The 25,283-nt window shown below is 39.5% G+C and overlaps 1 protein-coding gene across 2 annotated transcripts in view; it reads right to left on the bottom strand.

Moving 5' to 3' along the window:
- The window catches only part of LOC123952776 (centromere protein P), a 240,106-nt gene that overhangs the window by 173,227 nt on the left and 41,596 nt on the right, over window positions 1-25,283 (bottom strand). For both annotated transcript variants that reach the window (XM_046022252.1, XM_046022251.1), the window contains exon 4: window positions 23,099-23,187. In XM_046022252.1, coding sequence (XP_045878208.1) covers window positions 23,099-23,187 — 89 coding nt within the window. The remainder of the gene's footprint in view (window positions 1-23,098; window positions 23,188-25,283) is intronic.

Below are 25,283 nucleotides of genomic sequence, written 5' to 3'. Positions count from 1 at the left end.
CTGATGTGCCAGGAGGCTGATATGCTCAAATCCCACAGGGAGAGGGCACAGAACCTCTAAGTTTTTCCTCCTCCAACCCACTGACCGTGCCCCAGATCTTGACTTATACATTGTTTTATCTGCCTATTCCTGGGCACAGCTTTTATAACAAAACCATGATCTTTACTACAAAACTCTCAGTGACTTTTCTCAGTCCTTCTAACAAATTACCAAATCTGAGTGGGTTGTGGGGAGTACAGATGGCCCCTGACACCTGTGGATGGCACCTGAAGTGGGCCACCTTGTTCAGGACTTTGCCCTTAACCCGCAGGTCTGCACTAAATCAGAGCAGTGTCAGGACTGAACTAATTACAGGACATTCCGGGGGGTGTCAGAGATTATTCTCTGAACAGTGACCTCACCACCACACCACACGACATTTTCCAAAATGGCTAGAAATAATTTTTGTCCTATTGCCTATGAGTTCCCATGGAATTGATCTTAATGCTCTTAACATTATACCTATTGTTATATTGATACCCATAAAATAAGCAATTTGTAGGCAAGATGGAGCGCACTTAACCGGGCCTTCAATAAATGATTGTGGGAGTCGAGTTCCCATACTGCTCATCATGGAGTAATCACACTCCACCTCAACATTCCTAGTTAGAACATCGACATAACACACAAAGCAAATCCTGGAAGACTCTGAAACATGGACAAGAGGAGGCAGGAATGGGTACAAAACTTCAGGAATTAAGGGAGGATTGGGTGATGAGTTCCTCGGGTTTATTTTTGCCTCCCGTAGATCCCAGTCTGGATGGTACAGCAAACTGTGACTCAGAACTGCCAAAGGTTGGAGTAAAAAAGAAAAGACAAAACGGTCCCAAGCAAAGATCATTCCCTCCAGCCAGCAGGGGTTGTATAAGATGAAAGAGGAACTACACTGCTCTCAGTGATGAATTTTTGGATTTAACACCAAAAGCTAAGGCAGCAACACAAAAATAAACAAGGGATCACATCAAACTAAAAAGCATCTGCACATCAAAGGAAACCATCCACAAAATGAAAAGGCAGCCTACTGACTGGGAAAAAAATATTTGCAAATCATTTATCTGATTAGGGGTAGATAACCAAAATATATAAAGAACTCATAAAACTCGAATTGCTTCTCACAATCCCAGTGCAGCTTTCCGCCCATGGGTCCTATCCCTGTGTTTTACATCACCTTTTTACACACACACACACACATCCTCATAAAACTCAATAGCAAGAAACTATGATCAGATTAAAAAATGAATAGACATTTTTCCAGAGAAGACACACAAAAAGAGGCTCAACATCACATTTGGAGAAAAGGAAGTCAAAACCACAACAAGAGATCACCTTACACCGATCAGAACAGCTAGTATAAGACAAGAACTAACTGGTGTTGGCGAGGATGTGGAGAAAAATAAACTCGCATGCACTGGTGGTGGGCATACAAACTGGTGCAATTAATAGGAATAAAAATTGGTGTACTGTGTAACAGAGTATGGAGGTTCCTCAAAAAATTAAAACTAGAACTACCACGTGACCCAGCAATTCTACTTCTGGGTATCTATCCAAAAGAACTGAAAACACTAACTCAAAAAGTTAGCTGCACTTCCATGTTCACTGCAGCATTATTTACAATAGCCAAGACATGGAAACAATGTAACTGCCCACCAATGAAAGGAGAGAGAAAGAAATTCTGGTATCTAAACACAATGGAATATTATTCAGCCATAAATAAGAAGGTAATCCTGTAGTTTGCAACAGCATGATCAACCCTTAAGGACATTATGCTAAGGGAAATAAATCACACAGAAAAAGACAAATACTATATGATTTCACTTACATGTGAAATCTGAAAGAAGCAAATTCACAGATTCATGGAATAGATTGGTGGTTGCCAGAGGGGAGGGGTGGGGAGTGGACACATGAGTGAAGGTGGTCAAAAGGTAAAAACTTCCAGTTATAAAATAAGTGAGCCTTGGTGATCCAATATACAGCATGGTGACTACAGTTAATATTACCACATCATATATTTGGAAGTTGCTAAGAGTGTAAACGTTAAAAGTTCTCTTCAGAAAAAAAACTGTAAATACACGTGGTGATAGATGTTAATCACTTTTTGCAAGGATCATTTTACAATATATACATATATACATATACATATACAATATATACATACACATATACATATACCGACTCATTATGCTGTACACCTGAAATGAAGATAGTGTTTTATGTCAACTAAATCTGTTTTAAAAAATTCAATGTTTGAAATCATGCAATTTAATCTAATGAACATAATGTCTGTAAGTTTGCTCTGTAATTTATTTATTTATTTATTTTTAAAGATTTTATTTATTTGACAGAGAGAAATTACAAGAGAGGCAGGCAGAGAGAGAGGAAGGGAAGCAGGCTCTCCGCTGAGCAGAGAGCCCGATGCGGGACTCGATCCCAGGACCCTGAGATCATGACCTGAGCCAAAGGCAGGGTCCCAAACCACTGAGCCACCCAGGCGCCCCATGCTCTGTAATTTATTACTTAGCAGCATAAGTTTTCAAACATTAGGGAATAAAATTTTTGAAGCGGCTGAAGAGGAAGGCATGCGGAACAGAACCCTAATGTCCAAGAGGAGCTGTGCCCTCTTCCTCCCAACCAGGCAACCGGCAGTGCTGACAGGAAGCAAAGCCAGCAAAGAAGCAGGAATCATGCTGCTGTTGGGAGACTGTGGAAGAGCTTTGTCAACTAGCCCCACCCAACACCAAGCAAAATGGGACCTGAGGCGGCGCCATTCCCACTCTTCACCAGAATGGCTCCTGCAAACACAGGAAGCTGCTTTGTCAACTTGCATCTTCTTACACAAAGTGACCCCAAGCACAGAGTGGGGAGAATCAGGGAGAAGGAATTTCGGAAAGGGATCCTTTATATTTATGTATGAAGTCCTGAACAAAGTGGCCCTCAGACAAAGCTGACCAGAAACAATAAAGCAAAAATACAAGAACTGAATTACGGCATAGAATACTGTCCAGAATTCAGAGTGGCCTCAGGGCAGTGGATGAGAAAGGCAAACCAAAATACAGCCCATAAACTATAACACCCCCTAAACTATAGCCCATAAAATGAGCCAGAATGTGCTTTTAAATAAAAGCATGTTGACAAGGACAACTGCAAAAATGGCAAAGTAGGGGCTATGGGGACAGTCTTTCCTCAGAAACACCAAAAACCACCAACCACATGCCTGTCAGAATCACACTTAATAGGAAATTGGGAAGCCAGTAAAAAATCGGTTGCTGGGTTTACAGCAACCCAGCCAACACATAACCAGGAGAAGGGCCACTGAGCAGAGAAGGAAAACGTTGTAGTTTTTTAACTTCTGCTAGCCATGTCCACCACCTGAACACAGTGGGTCCTTAAGATCACATTCTGCTTTCTCAGTGGAACCCCATCCTGACCACAGTAGACTGGATCTTATTCCCAAAGAACTGTGTTTCTTTTGTGTTCCCAACTGAGCTCTGTTTGTTTTGATCTGTCTGTAGGATCCCTGAGGACTAATGGAAAGGGCCTGTTTTCCACGTAACTCATAACTTTCTTGAACACATGACTATGCAGGGGTTATTTCTCAAAGATACTGAGAGTCTAATGAATAAGCCAGTGCCAACTGGCACAAAATAACAATTCCGAGAAAAAACAGACATGTTGAAAGCCAAGGGAGGAAAAGGTATAGAGTGAGAATCTTTAGAAAATAGTTTGAAAGGAGTCCATATGTAAGAAGGAACTGGAAAACCATGTGAATGTATAGGGCAGGAAGTATGTTCAGAGAAGACCTGAGAAGACCACACACTTTCACCTCTGGCTGATGTTTAGGCTAAAAGCAAGCAGGGCAGGGAGGCAAAGGCAGTGGAGAAAGGCCTTGCTAAGTGCAAAAGGAATGTCCAATACATAGCCAAAACACAGAGACGAGAGATAAAATATTTTTGCTTTTGCTGTTTTTTCTTTTTGTGCATAATATTCAAAATGTCCATACTCAACAACCATCACAAGAAATTAAGCATGCAAAGAAAAAATATAAAATGACCCAGCTACAAGAAGGAAAAAGGTTAATAGAAACTGTCCTCAAGGAAACAGACAATGGAACTACTACTACAGATTTTAAGTCAGTATGTCTGAAATATGTTCAAAGAACTCAAGGAGACCAAGAAAATAATATGTATGACAAGGAATACTAATAAAGACACATTAAAAAAAGAAAACATAGAAATTTTGGAACCAAAAATTATAAAACTTGAAATGAAAAAGTCACTGAAGTGTTCGACAGATTTGAGCAGGCAGAATAATCTGCAAAAATGAACATATAGGCTATGTGAAATTATCTACTCTAAAAAGCAGGAAGAAAAAAGAGTGAAGAAGAATACATGGAGTCTAAAAAACTATAGGATACCATCAAGTGTACCAACACCCGCATAGCTGGAGTGACAGGAGAGCTGCAGGAGAAAGAAGCTGAAAGTGTATCTCAAGAAATAATGGTCCAATCCTCTCCAAATTGGATGAAAACTTGAGCACATCTGAGAAGCTCACAAACTGTAAGGATAAACTCAAAGAGATGTACACTGAGGCACGTTGTACTCAAACTGTCAACACCAAAGACAGAACGACAAGAAAGCAACTCATCAGATAAGGAATCATAAGTAAAATTATTCACTGATTTATCATCAACAACCATGGAAGCCAGAAGGCACTGCAAAGACATTAATGTGCTAAAAGAGAAAGAGTTAACCCAAAATTCTATGTCAAAACTATCCTGTAAGAATACGGATAAATCAAGACATTCTGATACTAAAAAGCTGAGGGAGTTCATGATTAATATACCTGACCTACAAGAAATGTTAAGGGAAGGACACCTGGGTGGCTTGGTCAGTTAAGCCGCTGCCTTCGCTCAGGTCATGATCCCGAGGTCCTGGGATCCAGTCCCACATCGGGCTCCTTGCTCAGAAAGGAGCCTGCTTCTCTCTCTGCCTCTGCCTGCTTGTGCGCATGCGCTCTCTCTCTCTCTCTCCCTGACAAATAAATAAATAAATAAAATCTTTAAAAAAAAAAAAAAAAAGAAATGTTAAGAGAATCCTTTAGGCTACAGTGAGAGAATACTGGAGAGTAACTCAAAGTTTTATGGAGAAATAACGAGTGCTGGTTACACAGGTAAATAACAAAAGCAATATTACTGTACTTTTGATTTATAACCCCTCTTTTTTTCCTATTAGATTTAAAAACAAATGCAGAGAGCAGTAACGTAAAATCTGTTAATGAGTATGCTATGTATAAAAATGTAATCTATGATAATAATAATATAAAAGAGAAGGGAAAGAGATATAAGGGAACAGAGTTTTTGTATACCTTTGAAAATAAGTTGATATTATTCCATACTAGGTTGTTAATAAGCCTAAGATGTTAATTGTAATCCTCAAGGGAGCCACGAAGACAACTAAAAACTACACAGATAAAAGGGAAAAGGGAATCAAAATGGAGCACTATGAGAATCAATTCAACATAAAGAAGTTAGTAATGGAGGAATAAAAATGAAATGGTAAACGGACAACAAACAGCAAATGACAGAAGCACGTACTTCCTTGTTAGTAGTTACGTTTAAATGTAAATGGATTAAACTCCCCAACCAAAAGTCTAATTGTTAGAATGAATTTTTTAAAAATTTGATGCATCTCTGTGCTGTCTGTAAGAAACTTACTTTAGAGACATCTACATACACATAGAGGTTAACAAATAAAAGGCTTGAAAAAGATACTCCATGCAAATTACGACCAAAAGAGAGCTGGGGTGGCTACAGTATCATCAGATGAAACAATTTATTTTTTTTAAAGATTTTATTTATTTATTTGAGAGAGAGAGAGAGAGAGAATGAGAGAAAGAGAACATGAGAGGAGAGAAGTTAGTGGGAGAGGCAGACTCCCTGCCAATCCTGGGACTCCAGGATCATGACCCGAGCCAAAGGCAGTTGCCCAACCAACTGAGCCACCCAGGCATCCCAGATGAAACAGAATTTAAATCAAAAATTGTTACAAGAGGCAAAGGATTACATTATATACTGATACAGCGGTCAACTCACCAAAAAGATACAACATATCTTATAAACATATATGCACCTAACAAAGGATCCCAAAATATATGATGCATCATTTGATAGAATTCAAGGGAGAAATAAATTCAGTAACAGTTGGACATTCCAATGCTCTATTTATAATAACAGATACAAGTAGACAGAAGATCAGTAAGAAAACAGAGGATCTAAACAGCAGTATAAACCATTAGACTCAATAGACATAAAAAACATGCCACCCAACAATAGCATAATACATATTGTTCTCGGGCGCCTGGGTGGCTCAGTGGGTTAAGGCCTCTGCCTTCGGCTCAGGTCATGATCCCAGGGTCCTGGGATCTAGCCTCACATGGGGCTCTCTGCTCAGCAGGGAGCCTGCTTCCTCCTCTCTCTGCCTGCTTCTCTGCCTACTTGTGATCTGTCTATCAAATGAATAAATAGAATCTTAAAAAAAAAAAAAAAGTTAAAAAAAAATACAGGGGCGCCTGGGTGGCGCAGTGGGTTAAGCCTCTGCCTTTGGCTCAGGTCATGATCCCAGGGTCCTGGGATCAAGCCCCACATCAGGCTCTCTGCTCAGCCAGCAGCCTGCTTCCTCCTCCTTCTCTGCCTGCCTCTCTGCCTACTTGTGATCTCTGTCAAATAAATAAATAAAATCTTAAAAAAAAAAAATACATATTGTTCTCAAGTGCACATGAAACATTTTCTAGGACAGACCCTATGTTTGGTCACAGAATAAGCCTAGATAAACTTTTAGAAGACAAAATTATACAAAATATCTTTCCAACAATAGCATAAAATTAGGAGTTGATAAGGAAAAATGAAAAATTCACTAATATGTGGAAATACTCTTAATCAATGGGTCAAAGAATAACAAAGGAAATTAGAATACAATTTGACACAAATGAAATGAAAACACAATCTAGCAAAACTCAAAGAGCAAAAGCAATGCAAAGAAAAAAATAAACACCCAGTGTGAAATAATATCAACTTATTTTCAAAGGTATGCAAAAACCCTTTTTTTAAAAAAAAGAAGAGGGATTCCTGGGTGGCTCAATGGGTTAAGGGTCTGCCTTCAGCTCAGGTCATGATCTCAGGGTCCTGGGATCAAGACCCGCCTCGGGCTCTCTGCTCAGCAGGGAGCCTGCTTCCCCCACTCTCTATCTGCCTCTCTGCCTACTTGTGATCTGTCAAATAAATAGAATCTTAAAAGAAGAAGAAGAAAACTCTCACCAGTAATCTTACTTTATACTTAGGGAACTAGAAAAGAAGAGCAAACTGAACACAAAGCTGGCAGAAGGAAAGAAATAGTAAAGATTAAAATGGATATAATGCAATAGAGAACAGAAAAATAAACAAAATCAAAATTTGTTTTTTTGGAAAATTAACAAAAAAGATAATCTTTTTAGCTAAGTGGACTAAGAAAAAAGACAATTCAAATTACTAAAATCAGAAATGAATGTGGGGGATATCATCAATGACATTACAGAAATAAAAAGGATTATAGGAGAATGCCTAAACAATGTATGGCAACAAATTCAATAATCTGGATGGAATGTGCAAATTCTTAACAGTACACAAACTACCAAAATTGACTCAAGAAAAAATAGAAAATCTGAATATACTTGCAACAAGTAAAGAGACTGTATCAATAATTAAAGTTTACTAGCAAAGAATGTCTAGGACCAGATGGTTTCACTACTGAACTCTCTCAAACACTCACAGAAGAGGGGCGCCTGGGTGGCTCAGTGGGTTGGGGCCTCTGCCTTCAGCTCGGGTTGTGGTCCTGGTCCTGGGATCGAGCCCCGAACCAGGTTATCTGCTCCCCAGAGAGCCTGCTTCCTCCTCTCTCTCTGCCTGCCTCTCTCCTACTTGTGATCTCTGTCAAATAAATAAAATCTAAAAACAAAACAAAAAAAACCCACACTCACGGAAGATTTAACATCAATCATTCTCAGACTCTGAAAGAAAAGTAAAGGAAAAAAAAAAAAAGAATGAGGCCAGCACTATCCTGATAGAAAAGCCAGACGAAGATAGATATCTCAAGAGAAGAAAATTATGAACTCACACCCTTAAGAATACAGGCAAATGTAATCACTTATATTTCTATACAAGTGATGAAGGATATAAAAATAAAACAACTCAATTTACAATACCATCCAGAAGAATAAACCACATAGGAATAAATCTACCCAAAGAAGCCCAAACTTATACACTGAAAACTACAAAACATTACTGAAAGATTCTAAAGTAAGCCTAAAATCTGCTTGAAACTGCCCCTCCCCCTGCTTGTGTATACACACATGCTCACTCACTCTTTCTCCCCCTCACTCTCTCTCAATAAATAAATAAATAAATAAATAATTTTTTAAAAAATAAATTAAGCCCAGATTAATGGGAAGACATCTGTGATAGTCAGGACACTTAACACTTAGACGGAAATACACTTCAAAGTGGTCTACAGGTTCAATGCAATCCCTATCAAAATCCCAATGGTCTTTTTTTGCACAAATAGAAAAGCCAAGCTTAAAATTCATATGGAATATTTATTTCATATTTAGAGACACTAAATACCCAAAACAATCTTGAAGAAGGAAAAAAAACTGGAGGATTCATACTTCCCTATTTCAAAATATACTACAAATCAACAGTAATCAAGACAGTATGAAACGAATAAAAGCATAAATATTTGGATAACTGGAATAAAATTAAGTCCTGAAATAAAATCATAGACCCATGTTCAATTTGTTTGATGGGGTGCCAAGACCATTCGATGGGGGTAAGAACAGTTCCTTCAGAAACATGCAGGGACGAGGGGATACCCAACTGCAAAAGAATGAAGTGGCCCCCTTCCTTTTACACCATATGCAAAAACTAACTCAAAATGGATCAAAGGACTAAATACAGAACCTACAAAATTCTCAAAAGAATGTATAGAAGCAAATATCTGACCTTGAATTTGAATATGATTTCTTTTTTTTTTTTTTTAAGATTTTTATTTATTTATTTGACAGAGACACAGTGAGAGAGAAAACACAAGCACAGGGAGTGAGAGAGGGGCAAGCAGGGAGCCCGATGTAGGGCTTGATCCCAGGACCCCGGGATTATGACCTGAGCCAAAGGCAGTCACTTAACGACTGAGCCATTCAGGCACCCCTGAATATCGTTTCTTAACTATGATGATAAAATGATGAATATCAAAATAAAAAATACTGTAAGCTTTATAAAACTCAAACCTTTTGTGCATCAAAAGTTATTTATCAAGGTAATAAAAAGAAACTATGTGGTGGCATTCAGAAAACATATACCTAATAAGTGTCTGGCTCCCAGAATATATAAACAACTTTTTTTTTTAAAGATTTTGTATTTATTTATTTTTGTGAGAGAGTGAGAGAGAGGGAGCATGAGTAGTGGGAGGGGCAGAGGGAGACGCAGACTCCCCACCAAGCAGGGAGCCCTGTGGGACTCTATCCTAGGACCCTGGGATCATCACCTGAGCTGAAGACAGACACTTAACCAACTAAGCCACCAAGGCGCCCTATATAAACAACTGTTAAAATCCAACATAAAATCAAAAAACTGCTGAAACAACCCATCATGAACATTGTTGAAAGAAATGTAAAAATAGAAATTGTCAACAAAGAAATAACAGATAAAAAAGGGGATAATTTAAAACTGAAAAATACAATAATTTACTTTTTTCTTTTATTTTTCTTAAATATTTTATTCATTTGAGAGAGAGAGAGAACACAAGTTGGGGGGGGAGGGGTAGAGGGAGAGAGAGAAGCAGGCTCCCCGATGAGCAGTGAGCCCAATGTGGGGCTCCATCCCAGGACCCTGAGATCATGACCTGAGCTGAAGGCAGATACTTCATCTACTGAGCCACCCAGGTGCCCCCAAAATAGAAAAATTTAAATACAAATCTCACCAACTTAGTTCCATAGCAGAATGGAGGTGGTAGAGGAAAGAATCTGGGAGCTGAAAGATAAGCCAACAGAAATTATCCAGTATCAACAGAGAATACACACTTATTTGAGGGGAAAATGAAGAGTTCTTCAGGAAATTGTGAAATAATAACAAAAGATTTAACCTTCATGTCATCAGTCTCAGAAGGAACAAGAAAAAGTGCTTAGGGCTTAAAAAAACGTTGAAAGAAATGAGTGAGTAATTCCCAAATGTGATAAAAAACAAAACAAAAACTATGCCTACAGAGTCATACAGATGTCTAAACCCAGACAAATGACAAGCAAATTTCTGAAAATTAAAAACAAAGCAAAGAAGAAAAAAATAGACTGTATTTCTCACCGAAAACCAAAGGGGCCAGTGACAAGTGGCACTACACTTCTCACATGCTGAAAGGAAAGGACGGCTCAACTGAAATTCTATATCCAGAGAAAATCATCTTCCAGACTGGAAGTAAAATAAAGATTCTCACATAAAGAAAATTAAGATAATTTGCTACCAGAGACAATATTCGCATAATTTCCTTTAGCTCCTTGAACATATTAAGTCGTTGGCAAGTCCAGGGGTGTCTGGGTGGCTCAGTGGGTTGGGCATCGGACTCCTGATTTCAACTTGGGTCATGATCTCAGGATCCTGGGATTGAGTCCGGGGTCCGGCTCTGTGCTCGGCAGGGAGTTGGCTTAGGATTCTTTTTCTCTCCCTCTAGCCCTCTCCCAAATAAATAAATCTTTAAAAACTTATCTTCTCTCCCTCTGCCCCTTCATCCCCCCATCCCCCCACTCGTGCTCCCTCTCCTTAAAATACATAAATAAATAAATAAATAAATAAATAATAAAATCTCTGGCAAGTCCAACAACTGAATTTCCTCAGGGACAGTTTCTATTGATTAGTTGCTTTTTACCCCATAAGAAAGTACGGGCCATACTTTCTTGTTTTGCATGTCTTGTAATTTTTGTTGAAAACTGAACATTTTAAACAATACAGTGTGGTAATTCTTGAAATCAGATTCCCCCTCTCTCCAAGGCTTGCTGTGCTTTTTGTTCTTTTTGTCTGTTCAGTGACTTTCCTGAACGAATCTACAGTCTATAGTCTGCTGTGTGGCCACACAAGTCTCGGCTCAGTTAGCTGACATGTGACCAAGATTCCCCTAAACGCCTAGAACCTGCGTGTCACAGGGTCTCTGTGTGCTGGGGCACACCTTCGGCACTCAGTGAGGCAAACGACAATACTCCCTTGGCCTTCACCGGTCACTTCAGCAGAACCTCACCCTCAGCCAGGAGTGAGAACAGTAGTCAGGGCATCGCAGATGTCTCCTGAGCATGAAGATGACCCAACACATGGACCTTCTAGATTCGCAGGAAAATACCAGGGCTTGCAAAGTCCTTAGGGCGATCCCATTCTCCAGCTTTTCCTTTTAAGGTTTTAATCTGACCTATTAATTCCCCCAGCTGTTATGCACCACCTCAGGCAGTCATGAAGTTTAGAAATTGTGTCCAAGTAGCTTCAAGAAGTGCTCCCAGAGAAAGGGCTTTCACACTGGACGAGCTCTACGGCACGTTCAGTAAATGCAGCCTTGCAAGTGAGCTCCTTCAGGGCCCTCAACAGTTCAGCAGGAAGGAATTTCTGAAGGAATCCGAACCATTCGGCTCCCCCTGGTGGCTGCCAGGCTTGCTGGCTGCACTGTGACGCAGGCTCCCACAGAGCTGGTAAGGGAGAACTGGAAACAGCACTGAAGAAAGTACTTACCAAGGTTCCGCTGTTTTTCCTAAATAAATGTTCCTAGATTGTTGCAAGACTTCAGTTCATTTCGTAAGTTCTGAAAAATCTGACACCTTTGGCCAGTTTTCTTGTTGCTTTTATGGAGGACAGAATTTTCAAGTGTACTTACTCTGCGAGTTTCACAGACATCTATGCCCTGGATTTTAAAAAAGACTCAAAAAGGGCTCTGTATTGAGCATGTGGTTTCTGTATTCTGAAGTTTTAACATCCAGGGCCTTACTGACCCTGGAGGAACTGTCCCGCTCAAGGTTACAAGGTTGCCTATATGAGCAAGTTTTTCTTCTTTTTCTTTTTTTTTTTTTTTTAGATTTTATTTATTTGACCGAGAGAGAGATCACAAGTAGGCAGAAATGCAGGCAGAGAGAGAGTGGGAAGCAGGCTCCCTACTGAGCAGAGAGCCCAATGCGGGTCTCGATCCCAATACCCTGAGATCATGACCTGAGCCAAAGGCACAGGTTTAACCCACTGAGCCACCCAGGCACCCCTTCTTCTCTTTTCTTTTTTAAGTACACAAAGTGTTAAGTGAACACCAGTGTTCAGCATGGGCTGAACTCAGGCCTAATGCTGGGCTTGAACTCACTACCCTGAGATCAAGACCTGAGCCGAAACCAAGAGTCAGCCACCCAACTAACTGAGCCACTCAGGTGCCTCGGGCATGCTTTTCAAACACAATCCAACTAGCCCAGAGCCCACAACCCAACATCTCCTTTTTTAAGCTTCCAAAATTCTGGCTGCCATCCACCTACCTTAATTACCCACGGTCAGGTACCAGACAACCAAGGACAACCTCCGTGCCCCAGAGCATCCAGAAATTATTTAAACTAGTCAAGCCTAAGCTTACTTACCTTGCCTCACCTGTTCCTTCCCTCAAAACCCACTATAATAATCCCCCTCTCCCTCCAGACCCATGCCAGTCAGTGCTTCTCCCAGTGGCCCCCAGTAACATGGTGAGCTCCTGCTGTTAGGAACTGTAACAAACTATCTTTTCTTTCTTTCCTTTTTTTTTTTTTTAAGATTTTTATTTATTTGACACAGAGAACACAAGCAGGGGGAGCAGCAGACAGAAGGAGAGGAAGCAGCAGACTCCCTGCTGAGGAAGGGGCCCGATGTGGGCTTGATCCCAGGGCCCTAAGATCATGACCTGAGCTGAAGGCAAATGCTTAACTGACCGAGCCACCCAGGTGTCCCACAAACTATCTCTTCAATGGCAACTATCTCTTGATCAGCTGGCCTTACCATACTCAGATAATACTACAACCTATTAAAATGGGCTCCCATGCACTTATTTTTAACTTTTCTGTAATAGCCATGCAGTATACAGAAGCTCGGATGTATATATCAAATGTAAGCTGTTAGTTCCTGTGCATAGCAAAAGCACTACCTCAGAATATATTAACAGCAGTGGTGAGGCTTATTTCCTCCATTCTTGGTCCCATAACAAGTGATGAACTCACTGGGACTGCTTCTCAGGGAGACCTCACCAAACTGGTCCTCGTGGCAGCTAGAGTTACACAATAGTGCTTTCTCTATGGAGGTGACCAATGTGCGGCAGCTCGTGATCACTCAACAAAAGGTGCTCCGAAGCCACTCTGAATTTCGTCTCAGTGAGCTTATCAGAACATAGAATGACAACTCCATGAGGGCTTCTATGTAAGTCAGCACCACGGGTAACTGAACTGGGATTCCTGTTCATTCAGCACACCTGTACGATGACTAATCTGAGCAGTTTCTTTCCAAATCCCTCCCATTTATGGCTTTTTATGATTTTCTGTACTTTTCTCTTTTCCCCAAAGAGAGTGCTTTTCTGAAAAATGAAAACCCAGCATCTGACACACAGAATTCATTCTTGAGGAATTTCTGTAACTAGATCAGTTGAGTATATTGTAAATAGTAGTGGGCATGTATACTTAGCGAAGGAGTTTAGGAATCTGTGCTACAAGGCATACCAGACAATAAGCGATCTGTCAGATGAAGTAATTCCATATGCAGTGGGTGGCCCTGGGGGGATAGAGTTTTGTAGATCCAGTTTTGCTGAGGCAGTCTCCAAATACTGGCAATCACTCTGTGTTATAAAGGAAACCTAAATCACGAATGTTCTTCTAATAGCTCTACTGTTCTAATTCAAGTAAACCCCACTATTTCTCTGAAATATTTTTATCCTTAATTTTGGGAATGAGCAAAACACTGTAAATAATTTCTTCCGGTTTGTTCATTTTGCAGATAAAAAAAAGAGCTCCATAGTGATTAAATATCTTTCCTAATCCAGTGGCATTAGTACTTAGTTTAAGGAAAAACACAATGAAATATGTTATATGAATGTATACTGTCCTTACTGTATTTATAAGTTGTCCTAGAGATTAGATATACATCTCAGTGATTATAAGGCAAAACATGGCACATTTTTTAGAATACCCAGAGTTGATAACAACTGTGTCTAGGATGCAGTTAAGGGAGGCCAGCTCCCTGACCTACTCGATGAAGCCTTCTCTGCCCATGCTATCTAAATTAGATACCTTTCCCTCACCTTGCACATCCCCTATCTCCCATCCTCTTTTATGTTTCCCATACCACTTCTCTCTCTCTAAAGGACTGCCTACTTTATGCATTAGTTTTGTTTATTGTCTGTTCCCATAGTAGAAAATAAGTTCACGTGGGTAAAGATGTTGTGTTCTTTTCACTGCGACATATCAAGCAATACAGCAATTTTGCCACTTAGTAAATATGCACTTTCATTCCCAGGGCCCTTATATCAACATTTACCACCCTGTAGTAATTCTGCTTATTCACTAGACTGTCAGCTTCAAGAAGTCAGGAACTATGTATCTTGTTCAGCATTATATTTTTAGAGACTAATATGTCACAAAGTATATAACATGCATTTAATACAGATGTATTTATTTATGTTTAAATTTATACACTTAAGCAGGAGAGGTATATTTTGAGCATGGGAAATCTTTTTCTGCTAGAATAGAAGGACGTGTTCAAAAATATGATAAGAGAGGGGTACCTGGGGCTCAGTGAGTTAAATATCTGCCTTCAGCTCAGGTCATGATCCCAGGGTCTGGGATAGAGCCCCATGTCAGGCTCTCTGTTCAGCAGGGAGCCCATTTCTCCCTTTCCCTCTGCCTGCCCCTACTCCTGCTTGTGTGTGCACTTGTGTGTGCTGTCAAATAAATAAAATCTTTTTTTTTTTTTTTTTTAGATTTTACTCATTTGATAGAGAGACAGCGAGAAAGGGGACACAAGCAGGGCGAGTGGGAGAGAGAGAAGCAGGCTTCCCGCTGACCAGGGAGCCCAATGCAGAGCTCAATCCCAGAACCCTGAGATCATGACCTCAACCAAAGGCAGACAACTTAACCACTGAGCCACCCAGGTGCCCCAAATAAATAAAATCTTTAAAAAAAATTATGACGAGGGAGCATCTCATGGATTCAGGAGCCAACACGAAGAAGTTCCCACTGGACAGTCTAAGATAATTTAAGCACCAAAATAAATAAAGAAGAGTGAGAAATTATTAATATTTTTAAAAGAATGCATGAAACAATAAACAGATATGTACACATAAACACATATACAGGGGCAAAAGAAAATCGATTTCTTAAGCACAAGGCATAGCATCCACTGAGATAAGTGGAGGAAGAGCTAGAGTTGAAATACCATTTCGCAACCATCACAACAAAGAGTGATCACACAAAATCACCAGGAGATGACGCTAGATCTAGGCAGAAATTTTAATGAAGAGTAGTAGTGGCATGGTCAAAAAATATTTCCCCAAGGACTGCCTATTATTGCAAGAGAGGGCAAAAGCCCAAAAACAAAACCACTGGCAATACAGTGGAGAGTGAGGCAACAGGATGACTGAATCCAACTACGGCCACCTACAAGGAAAAAGAGCTGAGAAGCACAGAAAATCAGCAGGGCAGTATTTGGCTTGAGAATACATAACAGCAACTAATCATGACAAAAAGTCAAAGACGAAATAAGCAATATTTTACTGGGGGTAGGAAAGATAGAAGAACTGTATTTTGTAAAGATGGCAAAGTAATAAAAGGCAAAGAAAAGCTGTGGAACTGTTCCAAATTAAAGGAATCTATAAAGTCATGACAATTAAATGCAATACTTGGAACCACACCGGATCATGGAACACAGGTGAAAGAAAATGTAAAAAAGGACAACATTAGATCAACTAACAAGTGGGATACAGATGGCAAATTAGATAAAAGTATTATATCAATATGAATTTATGGAGTCAGTTGCTGTGGTATGAACATACACGGTAATATCACTATTCTCAGAAATATATGCCAAGTATTTAGGAGAACAGAGCCATGATACATACAATGTGTTCTAAAAGGTTCCATCAGTAGTAGCAACAGAAATGATAAAAATCTGGGTGAATATGACAAAACTAGTATTCTTAAGTTCTTTAAATTATGCATGATAACCAAAAGTAAAAAAAAAAACTTAACACTAGTGATGGGGTTTTCAATGCATACATATGAATATAATTGTTATGAAAACCACAACATGTAGCACAGAGAGAAAGGGATGAATATGGCTACAAGGCTTCCAGATGGTACCAAATCTAACCAGACTGTTGAAAGTTAGGTTATACATGCTGCAATCCCATGGCAGCCAATAAAACAGACAAAAACCCAGATATGGCCAAAAAGTCAATAGATAAAAGTAAAATGGAATAGTAAAAAATATTTAAATGATCCAAAAGAAATCAGGAAATGGGAACTGAGGAATAAGCCAACAAACAAAACAAACAGAGACGCAGAAAAACGAAGAAGCTAACAGAACAGGAGCATTAACGCATAGCTATGTAAGTATCTATTTGACAGAAAACACTGGAGATTAACTGTTCAATCCTACTCTGGTATCTTTTACCATCTGAAAGAAGAAATTACTTTCCGAAGACACGGGCCTATAAAAAGCAGCAGTTGCTTCATTACAGCATACAGGCCAAAGTGACATATTTTAATCTCCATCAAATAAAGGAGCAAAAATAAGCTCTTAATCATGTGACGAGGAAAGAAGCCAAGAAAAAAAATCTTAAAAATGCAACAGCCTAAGTTTAAACACAGACTACAAGCATTAGACACTCAGAGAGAGGGACAGAAGACAGTCTGACCTGATACATTAATTAAACACAGAATTTAAAAGTAGAGAGTCACAATCCCCTCACCGCCATTCACATCTCCACAAAGGACACACCATTACAGCACACAGAGTTTTCCATTAGAGAAAGACATTGTGTATGCATTGGCTCTTACAATCCTAAGAGTGGTTGTAATTTATCTATTTTTCCCAAGCATAGTCCAAACTTCACTAAATGTTAAACAGATGTTATGGATTTCTTTCACAAAATGTTGGCAGTGACACATTTCAATTTGAAGTCAGAAAAGTAAAATAATTCCAAATGTCTTTTTCTTAAGGATAAAGCAAAACATAAAGAGAAATGTAGAATAAAAATTCTAAAGTTTTACTAGGTCTAAAATCAGATGAATGTCAGAGGTTAATTATTCACTAAAATATTATTAGTCACTCTCATATATTGCTGGTGGGAATGCAACTTGGTATGATCACTTTGGTAAACACTATGCTAGTTTATTATAAATCTAAACATACTGTAGTCATATGACCCACTATCCCACTTCTGATTATCTACCCTAGAGAAAATGTTCACAGCAGCTCTATTCAAAATCATCAAAAACTGGAAATAACCCAAATGTCCTCCAATGGGTGAATGGATAAACATGCTAGTATCAGTACAGGAAATATTACTCAGAAATGAAAAGATGGATGGATCTCAATTCACTTAGTTTATGCTAAGTCAGGAAGCCAATCTCTATGTAATTTCATTTATTTGACATTTTATAAGAGGCACAAAACCCTAGTGAGGATCACAGCAGCTTTTGTGGCGGGGTGGAGAATGGGTTGTAACCATACAGGGAGAATACGCAGGATTTCTGTGCTGTTGAAGCTTTTCAGTAACCTCGTTGTGGTGGTAAGCACACAGAAACCATCCAATCTGAACAACACAGAAGGAAAGATTGGGAAAAAAAAAAAAAAGAAGAAGAAGAACAGAGCCTCAGAGACATGGGACAATGCCAAAAAGTTTTCTATTCATGTAATCAGAGACCCAGAAGCAAAGAATATATATATCTATGTAATATGTAAATAATATAGCAAAAATAATCCAATTACAAAAAAATATTTAAAAATATTCAGGGCCTCCTGGGTGGTTCAGTGAGTTAAGGGTCCGCCTTCAGTTCATGTCATGATCCCAAGGTCCTCGGACTGAGCCTTGTGTGGGGCTCCCTGCTCAGCAGGGAGTCTCCTTTTCCCTCTGCCCCTGCCCCTTCCCCCTGCTCGCTCTCTCTCTGTCCCTCCTTCTTTCTCTCTCAAATAAATGAATAAAAAAAAACTTCTAAAAAAAGAAAAAAAGAAAGGGTAAAACAGACGCAGGAGATGAATAGACAATGTGTCCTAAATTCTGGAATGAGAATTAGAAAAATAAAAGAAAAAGAAAAAAAAAATCAGGAAAGAGCCGGGCTTCTACTTGGGATGTAAAGAGCTGCAGAGAAGACCATCTTTACCTAACACCAAGCAAATTCGAATAATCTATAAGTCATAACCTTCCTTAAGTCCATTAGAGACCCAAAGTCACGAGGCAACCACATAGATTTTTCTTCCTCCAAGGAAAGACATGACACAAACTGTTCACTCTCGGGTAAACTTAGGGGAAGAAAGCAGCCCCCATACAAGTAGGTAACAAGAAATCAGCTAAAATTTCCACAAATTCTTAGGGGCAAATGTGGGATAGAGTGTGCTTCTGGATCAGATTGGAACCCGAGACACAAAAGGACATCAGCAGAAAAACCAGGGTCCTGTCAGGGGCACAGGCATGAGGAGGTGGCCAGCACTGCTGGGGAAGGAAATGAAGCCAGAACGCTTTTCTGATGGGAACCCAAACCCCTGAGCCACTGAAAAAAGAGGCAACAAAGCAACCGAAGGAAAAAAATCCCTTGCTTCTAAGGGAGAAGCAGAAGTTGACTTTGGTAGAGGGACAGAAAACACTCCTGTTATCAAGACAAAGGTCCACTGCTTCAGGAAGAGGGGCGGTGGCAAAAGTGCCTGCTCCACGGGAGGGGCAGGAAACCCACTGGGCTCAGGGTCCTACACCACTACCAAGCATTCACCTGCTACCCCTGCTGGGAGGAACAAGACCAACCCCAGATCCAGGCTAGCTTTGGCTGTCCTGGGGAGGAGGAGCAGAACACTGGGGAGCCCACGCCCTGAGGTGCAGGATTGCCGAATACTGAGGACGGACCATGAAAATACAGAACTCCCGTTATTCCCGCCACAAGCAGGGCACAAGTAACGAGCATATCCACACCTGCTACCGGGGGAGGGTCAAGAGTATGGGGAAAGGGTCACCTCAGAAAGGCAGAAAGCTGAGTGGATCAGGGACACTGAGGGAACCCTCCGGTTCCCAAAACCCCATTCTAAGCATAAGGAACAACTGAACTTGAATTTGAATCCACAGCTGCAAGAATTTGAAACCTGTGGTGATGTGAAGCCTGAAAATAAGGAAAACAATAAAAATCTCAAACACCGCTCAATGGCTGATGACCTTGAATTAACCCCATCCTAACAGGATGATAAAAGAAACGTGCTCACTTTTCAGCATAACACTTTGCTTGAGTCTCTACCGATTTTCCATAGATAAAGTCCATCATTCAATTTAAAAAAAAATGATGAGACACAAAAATTCAGGAAAAGACGCCAGAATCAGCATAATCAGGTTCAAAGATGACTTAGATATTGGCACTATCAGACAGGAACAATAAAATTACCATGATTAGGGGGCGCCTGGGTGGCTCAGTGGGTTAAGCCTCTGCCTTCAGCTCAGGTCATGATCTCGGGGTCCTGGGATCGAGCCCTGCATCGGGCTCTCTGCTCAGCAGAGAGCCTGCTTCTCCCTCTCTTTCTCTGCCTGCCTCTCTGCGTACTTGTGATCTCTCTCTCTGTGTCAAATAAATAAAATCTTAAAAAAAAAAAAATAACCATGATTAAAAGTCACAGACAGGGATGCCTGGGTGGCTCAGTCAGTTAGGTGTCTGACTTTGGCTCAGGTCATGATCCCAGGGTCCTGGAATCGAGCCCCATGTCTGGCTTCCTGCTCAGAAAGGAGTCTGCTTCTCCCTCTCCCCTGCTCATGCTCTCTAATAAATAGAATCTTGGGGCACCTGTGTGGCTCAGTGGGTTAAAGCCTCTGCCTTCGGCTCAGGTCATGATCTCAGGGACCTGGGATCGAGCCCCGCATCAGGCTGTCTGCTCAACGGGGAGCCTGCTTCCCCCTATCTGTCTGCCTGCTTCTCTGCCTACTTGTGATCCCTCTCTATCAAATAAATAAATAAAATCTTTTTAAAAATAAATAAATAAATAGAATATTTTTTAAAAAATAAAAGTCACAGAGACAGAAATAAGAATGGAGGGTACCAGGGGCTGAGTGGAGGGGAAGATGGGAAGTGACTGTTTGATGCATACAGATTCTCAATTTTACAAGATGAAAGGGTTATGAAGATAGATCTTGGTGTACATGGTTAAATACATTCTGATATATTTAATAGTACTGAACTGTACTCTTAAAAATGGTAAGTTTTAGGGACACCTGGGTGGCTCAGTTGGTTAAGCCACTGCCTTCAGCTCAGGTCATGATCCCAGGGTCCTGGGATTGAGTTCCACACTGGGCTCCTTGCTCAGCAGGAATCCTGCTTTTCTCTCCGCCTCTGCCTGCCACTCTGCCTACTTGTACGCACTCTCTGACAAATAAATATATAAAAACTTTTTTTAAAAATAGTAAGTTTTACGTTATACATATATTTTACCACAATTTTTAAAATAAGGGGAAAAAAGATATAGGACAGTCTTGTATCCTCAATGTAGTGGTGGTTTCACGACACTACAGAGGTGATAAAATTGCATAGAACACACGCACACAAGGGCTTACAAAACTGGTAAAATCTGAAAAAGGTCTGGGTTTTACTTATATCAATTTTCTGGACATGAGAGTACATTTTACTGATACAAGATGTTACCACCGTCAGAGGCTGGATGAAGGGTATATAGAATCTCCTTGTATATTGGTTTATTTACAACTCCCTATGAATCTATAATTCTTTCAAAATTAAAACTTTAAAAGTATGTGTTAACAAGAGATGAAATAACATTGATATCAATAATTATTGAAGGTGTACAGCTGGTTAATTACACTATTATTTTTACGTACATATATATGAAAACCTCCAAAATGAAACACTAAAGAAAAAAGTAGCTATGATTAACATATTAAAAGATCTAGTGGAAAAATTATACAAATATATAAATGGGGATTTTCAGTAGAGAGAGGGAAAGAAATTAAGAATCCAATGAAAGTGGTATAAATGAAAACATGACATTAGAGGTGAAGAATTCCTTCAATGGGCTCACTGTCAGGCTGGACTTCAGCTAAGGAAAGAATCTGTAAATAGGGTAATAGAAATTATCCAAACTGAAATGAAAAAAATAAAGAAAATAAAGAAAAGCATAAAAGAAAGAGAACAAAGCATCCAAACCCTGAGAGAACACACCAAATGCCCTAATCTATGTGAATTAGCACTGCAGAAGAAGAAGAATAGAAAACAGGGCAGAAGTGTTTGAGAAGATGTGTTAGGGAATATTCCCACTAAAATACCCTAGAAATAACACAAACTGTAGAAAAACAACATTAAGAGAAAGGTTTGAAGGCAGTCCAAAAAACGAAATGAACAATTACAGCAGACTTCTTGTCATGACCTATGCAATCCAGAAGCGACTGGAAGAATATCTTCAAAGATGTGGAAGAAAAGCCGTCACTCCCGCTGTCAGTGGTCAACACCACATTCCCAGTTTTCCTCCCCCTCACATAGTTGTTCCCTATCCAGTTCCTCTGCGGGACCCTCTCTCCACTCCGCAGCACAGTTGAATTCCACACGGTCCACTGCTAGTTCCTCCCCTATTTCCCTTTATTCTCTCCATAGGCAATCTCATTCCTCAAGCTCAAGGCTTTAACTTCTACCCACTGGCAGAAAACTCAGGGGCTCCCCCTCCTACCTACACCTCTTCTGAGCTGCCTACCTCATATTTTTACTTCAGGGTTTCGCAGGCACTCATCATCTCCAGCCTGAAGTCACAAGCTCACTTGCCATGATTCTCTCCACTTCCCTATCTCAACAAATGCAATCACCATCATCAAGGAGTGATCGCCTGTCAGTGGCTCCTGACCTCCCATTCAGCCAACAACTGTGCTTTCTAAATATCTCCCAAATCCAAATGCAACCAGCTCTCTATCTCAGCTAATTATTCTAGTTCAACCTAGAAATTTCTGTTGTGTGAACTATTTTTATGGGCTAATCACTGACCTTGTTGTATCTATTATTACTCCCCTTCAGGCTCTTCTCCCTGAAGCATCCAGTATATCACACTTCTGCTTTCCTTAGGCTTTAAGTAGCTTTACATTGGTCTCAGGACTGTGACCAGACTCCACACCACATGGACCTCATGTACTTGGCAGGCCGCATCTCAAAGCACAAGCCCCAGCTTGCACCCTGTTCCAGTCACTCTCGCCTCCTGTCAGCTGCTCACAGACAGCACGCTCCCTCCGTGCACGGTGCCTACACATAACTGCTCTGTCGAGGACCTCTTTGTTAGTTTACACCTACACATTTTTCAGATGTTGGCTCAATTTTCAGGAAATGATTCCATGCTCTCCATGAAAGTCAGGCTCCTGATGTATGCTTCAATAGCATTATGTAACTCTGTTCTGCAGCACTGAGCACAGCCACAATTTTAGATTTATTTCTACCATTATTTAACTTACGACTTCGATAGGCTAGAAACTCCTTGAGTATCAAAGATTTTATCTGTTATTCGTCACATTTGAATGTCTAGCACATTAACATAGTTAATGTGTAATACATTTTCTTTGGATGAATGATGTATTCATCCAAATGATGTATTACATTTTCATTGGGTGAAAAAATTATATAGAGAATATGGACTTAATAGATAAGCCATATATATGAATATGAATATAAACTATAATGTTAATGCTACACTTTCAGAGATATTTTGATATTTACTTACCAAAAAAAGGGTAAACTTAAAAATGTAGAGTGAAAACAATAAAAATAAAAATTTATAATATCTTACCTAGACACAAATTCACTTAATTCTGAATATTCAGTGGGCTCCATTATAATGTTGAGGTCAGTAATAACAGAAGATAAACTCTCCTCATTCTAAAATAAAAAAAAAAGTTTATCAGATCACAGTAAACATTTAATTAAAATATAAAGACAAAAATTGCTTACAATATGCAAAATGAAATACCACCAACAATAGGAAAAGGTAATCAAGAGAAAGCACTGAAAGTACTGGTTATCTGTTAGAAGAATAAAATCAGATCTTTACTCCATACCAAAAGCCAAAATAAACTCCAAATGAATTACTTACTTAAATGTAAACACTAAGACCATAAAATATTAGCAGGAAATATAGATATTTAATGGATTACTGAATGAAGAACTTTCTAAGCAAATAGAAAAAAATAAGCAAATATAACCACATAAAAAACTGAATATACAAAAAATGACTTTATAAGAGAGAAAAAATAAACTGATGAAGATTTTTTTTTTTAAAGATTTTGTTTATTTATTTGACAGAGAGAGATCACAAGTAGGCAGAGAGGCAGGCAGAAGGAGAGGCGGAAGCAGGCTCCCTGCTAAGCAGAGAGCCCAATGTGGGGCTCAAACTCAGGACCCTGAGAGCATGACCTGAGCCGACGGCAGAGGCCCAACCCACTGAGCCACCCAGGCATCCCCGATGAAGATTTTTTTTACCATGAACATGACAAGGGGAAATGAAAACGGAAAAGAGAAAAGTAAAAGACATAAATTAAAAACTCAAATGTAAAAAAAAAAATAATCTCACTAGGAAAAAGACAAATAGAAATTAAACCAATGAGAACATTTTTACCTATAAAATCACTTTGACAATGCATATTTTAAAATATGCTTATTCCCTAAACCAGCAGTCTGACTTCAAAAGTTGATCCTAAAATAGCAAGAAATGACGACAAAGCCCAGCTGCCTATTAAAAAACACAGAATTAACTCCATATTCAACAGTGGGAATTGTGAAATAAACTTAAATATTTTGATCTGTAAACTCAGGTTTTCTACTTTATCCTCTATTCTATAGTTGCCTAACATTTCTTCTTCACTTGTTTTTGTTCTTATTTTTGCAAAAATCATATACTAACTCTTTATGGTCTTCCAGATTATTCTTTTCACTTGTTCTTGTGGTTGATTTTTCTCAAGACTGTCCTCCATATTCACCTCCTGTTTATTTCCAATGTAGTTCTCAGCACAAGAATCAGTTTCTTTCTCTCAGGTCTCTTTTCTCCCATTCAATCTTCTTCCAAGTTTTCGTCTGGTAGCCAGAGCAGGTTTTATAGAGTGTGTTCCTGTATTTCCCAAATTAATTCTTATTAAGTGAACTTCTCTCCACTTATTAATTCATTTCATGACAATATGTTTGGCTAAGTCCTAAATGAAGATGAAAACACTCAATACCGTATCTGTGTTCTCATTTGGAGCTACTGTATGTTCACAGGAGTAGATCTAGCAATTTTCAGTATTTCCTAAGAACAAAGTGAGTGAATACTACCTGACATTTCCCATTTGGGGACTGACGTGTCTCTGTATTTTGAGTGGCTAGAGAAATGGATATTAAGGGTTTATAATCTTTGTTTACTTCTTCAGCTGCCGGATGATACAGTGGGAATTGTTAGGAGCAGCTACACTTTAGGCAGGTTGACTGTCCGCAGGCATCTACCACCACATCTAATCAAAAATAAATTCCAAAGGCACTTAAAAACTGGGCAAAAGACTCAATGTATGTTTCTTCAAGGATGTTCAAATGGCCAAAAAGCATCTGAAATAAAGCCTAACACGTTGGTCATCATCTGGTCATTCCATTTGACCCAGTAATTCTGTTCTTAGATATACATCTAAGAAAAATGAAAACAGGGCACCTGGGTGACTCACTGGGTTAAGCGTCTGCCTTCAGCTCAGGATACAATCTTAGCGTCCTGGGATCACGCAACGCATCAGGCTCTCTGCTCAGCAGGGAGCCTGCTTTTCTCCCTCTCTCTCTGCCTGCTTGTGATCTCTCTCAAATAAAATCTTTTTTAAAAAAGGTTTTTAAAAAAAAGAAAAATGAAAACATATGCCTACTTATAAACTTACACATGAATATTTATATCACCATTAATAACAGCCAAAAGGCAAAAACAGCCAAAACGCCCATCAACTGATAAATGAATAACAAAATGT

This window comes from Meles meles, chromosome 11, assembly GCF_922984935.1.
Source record: "Meles meles chromosome 11, mMelMel3.1 paternal haplotype, whole genome shotgun sequence".
Classification (NCBI taxonomy): Eukaryota; Metazoa; Chordata; class Mammalia; order Carnivora; family Mustelidae; genus Meles; species Meles meles.
The sequence above is the reverse complement of the archived record's forward strand: the minus strand, read 5'-3'. Positions and strand labels throughout refer to the sequence as shown.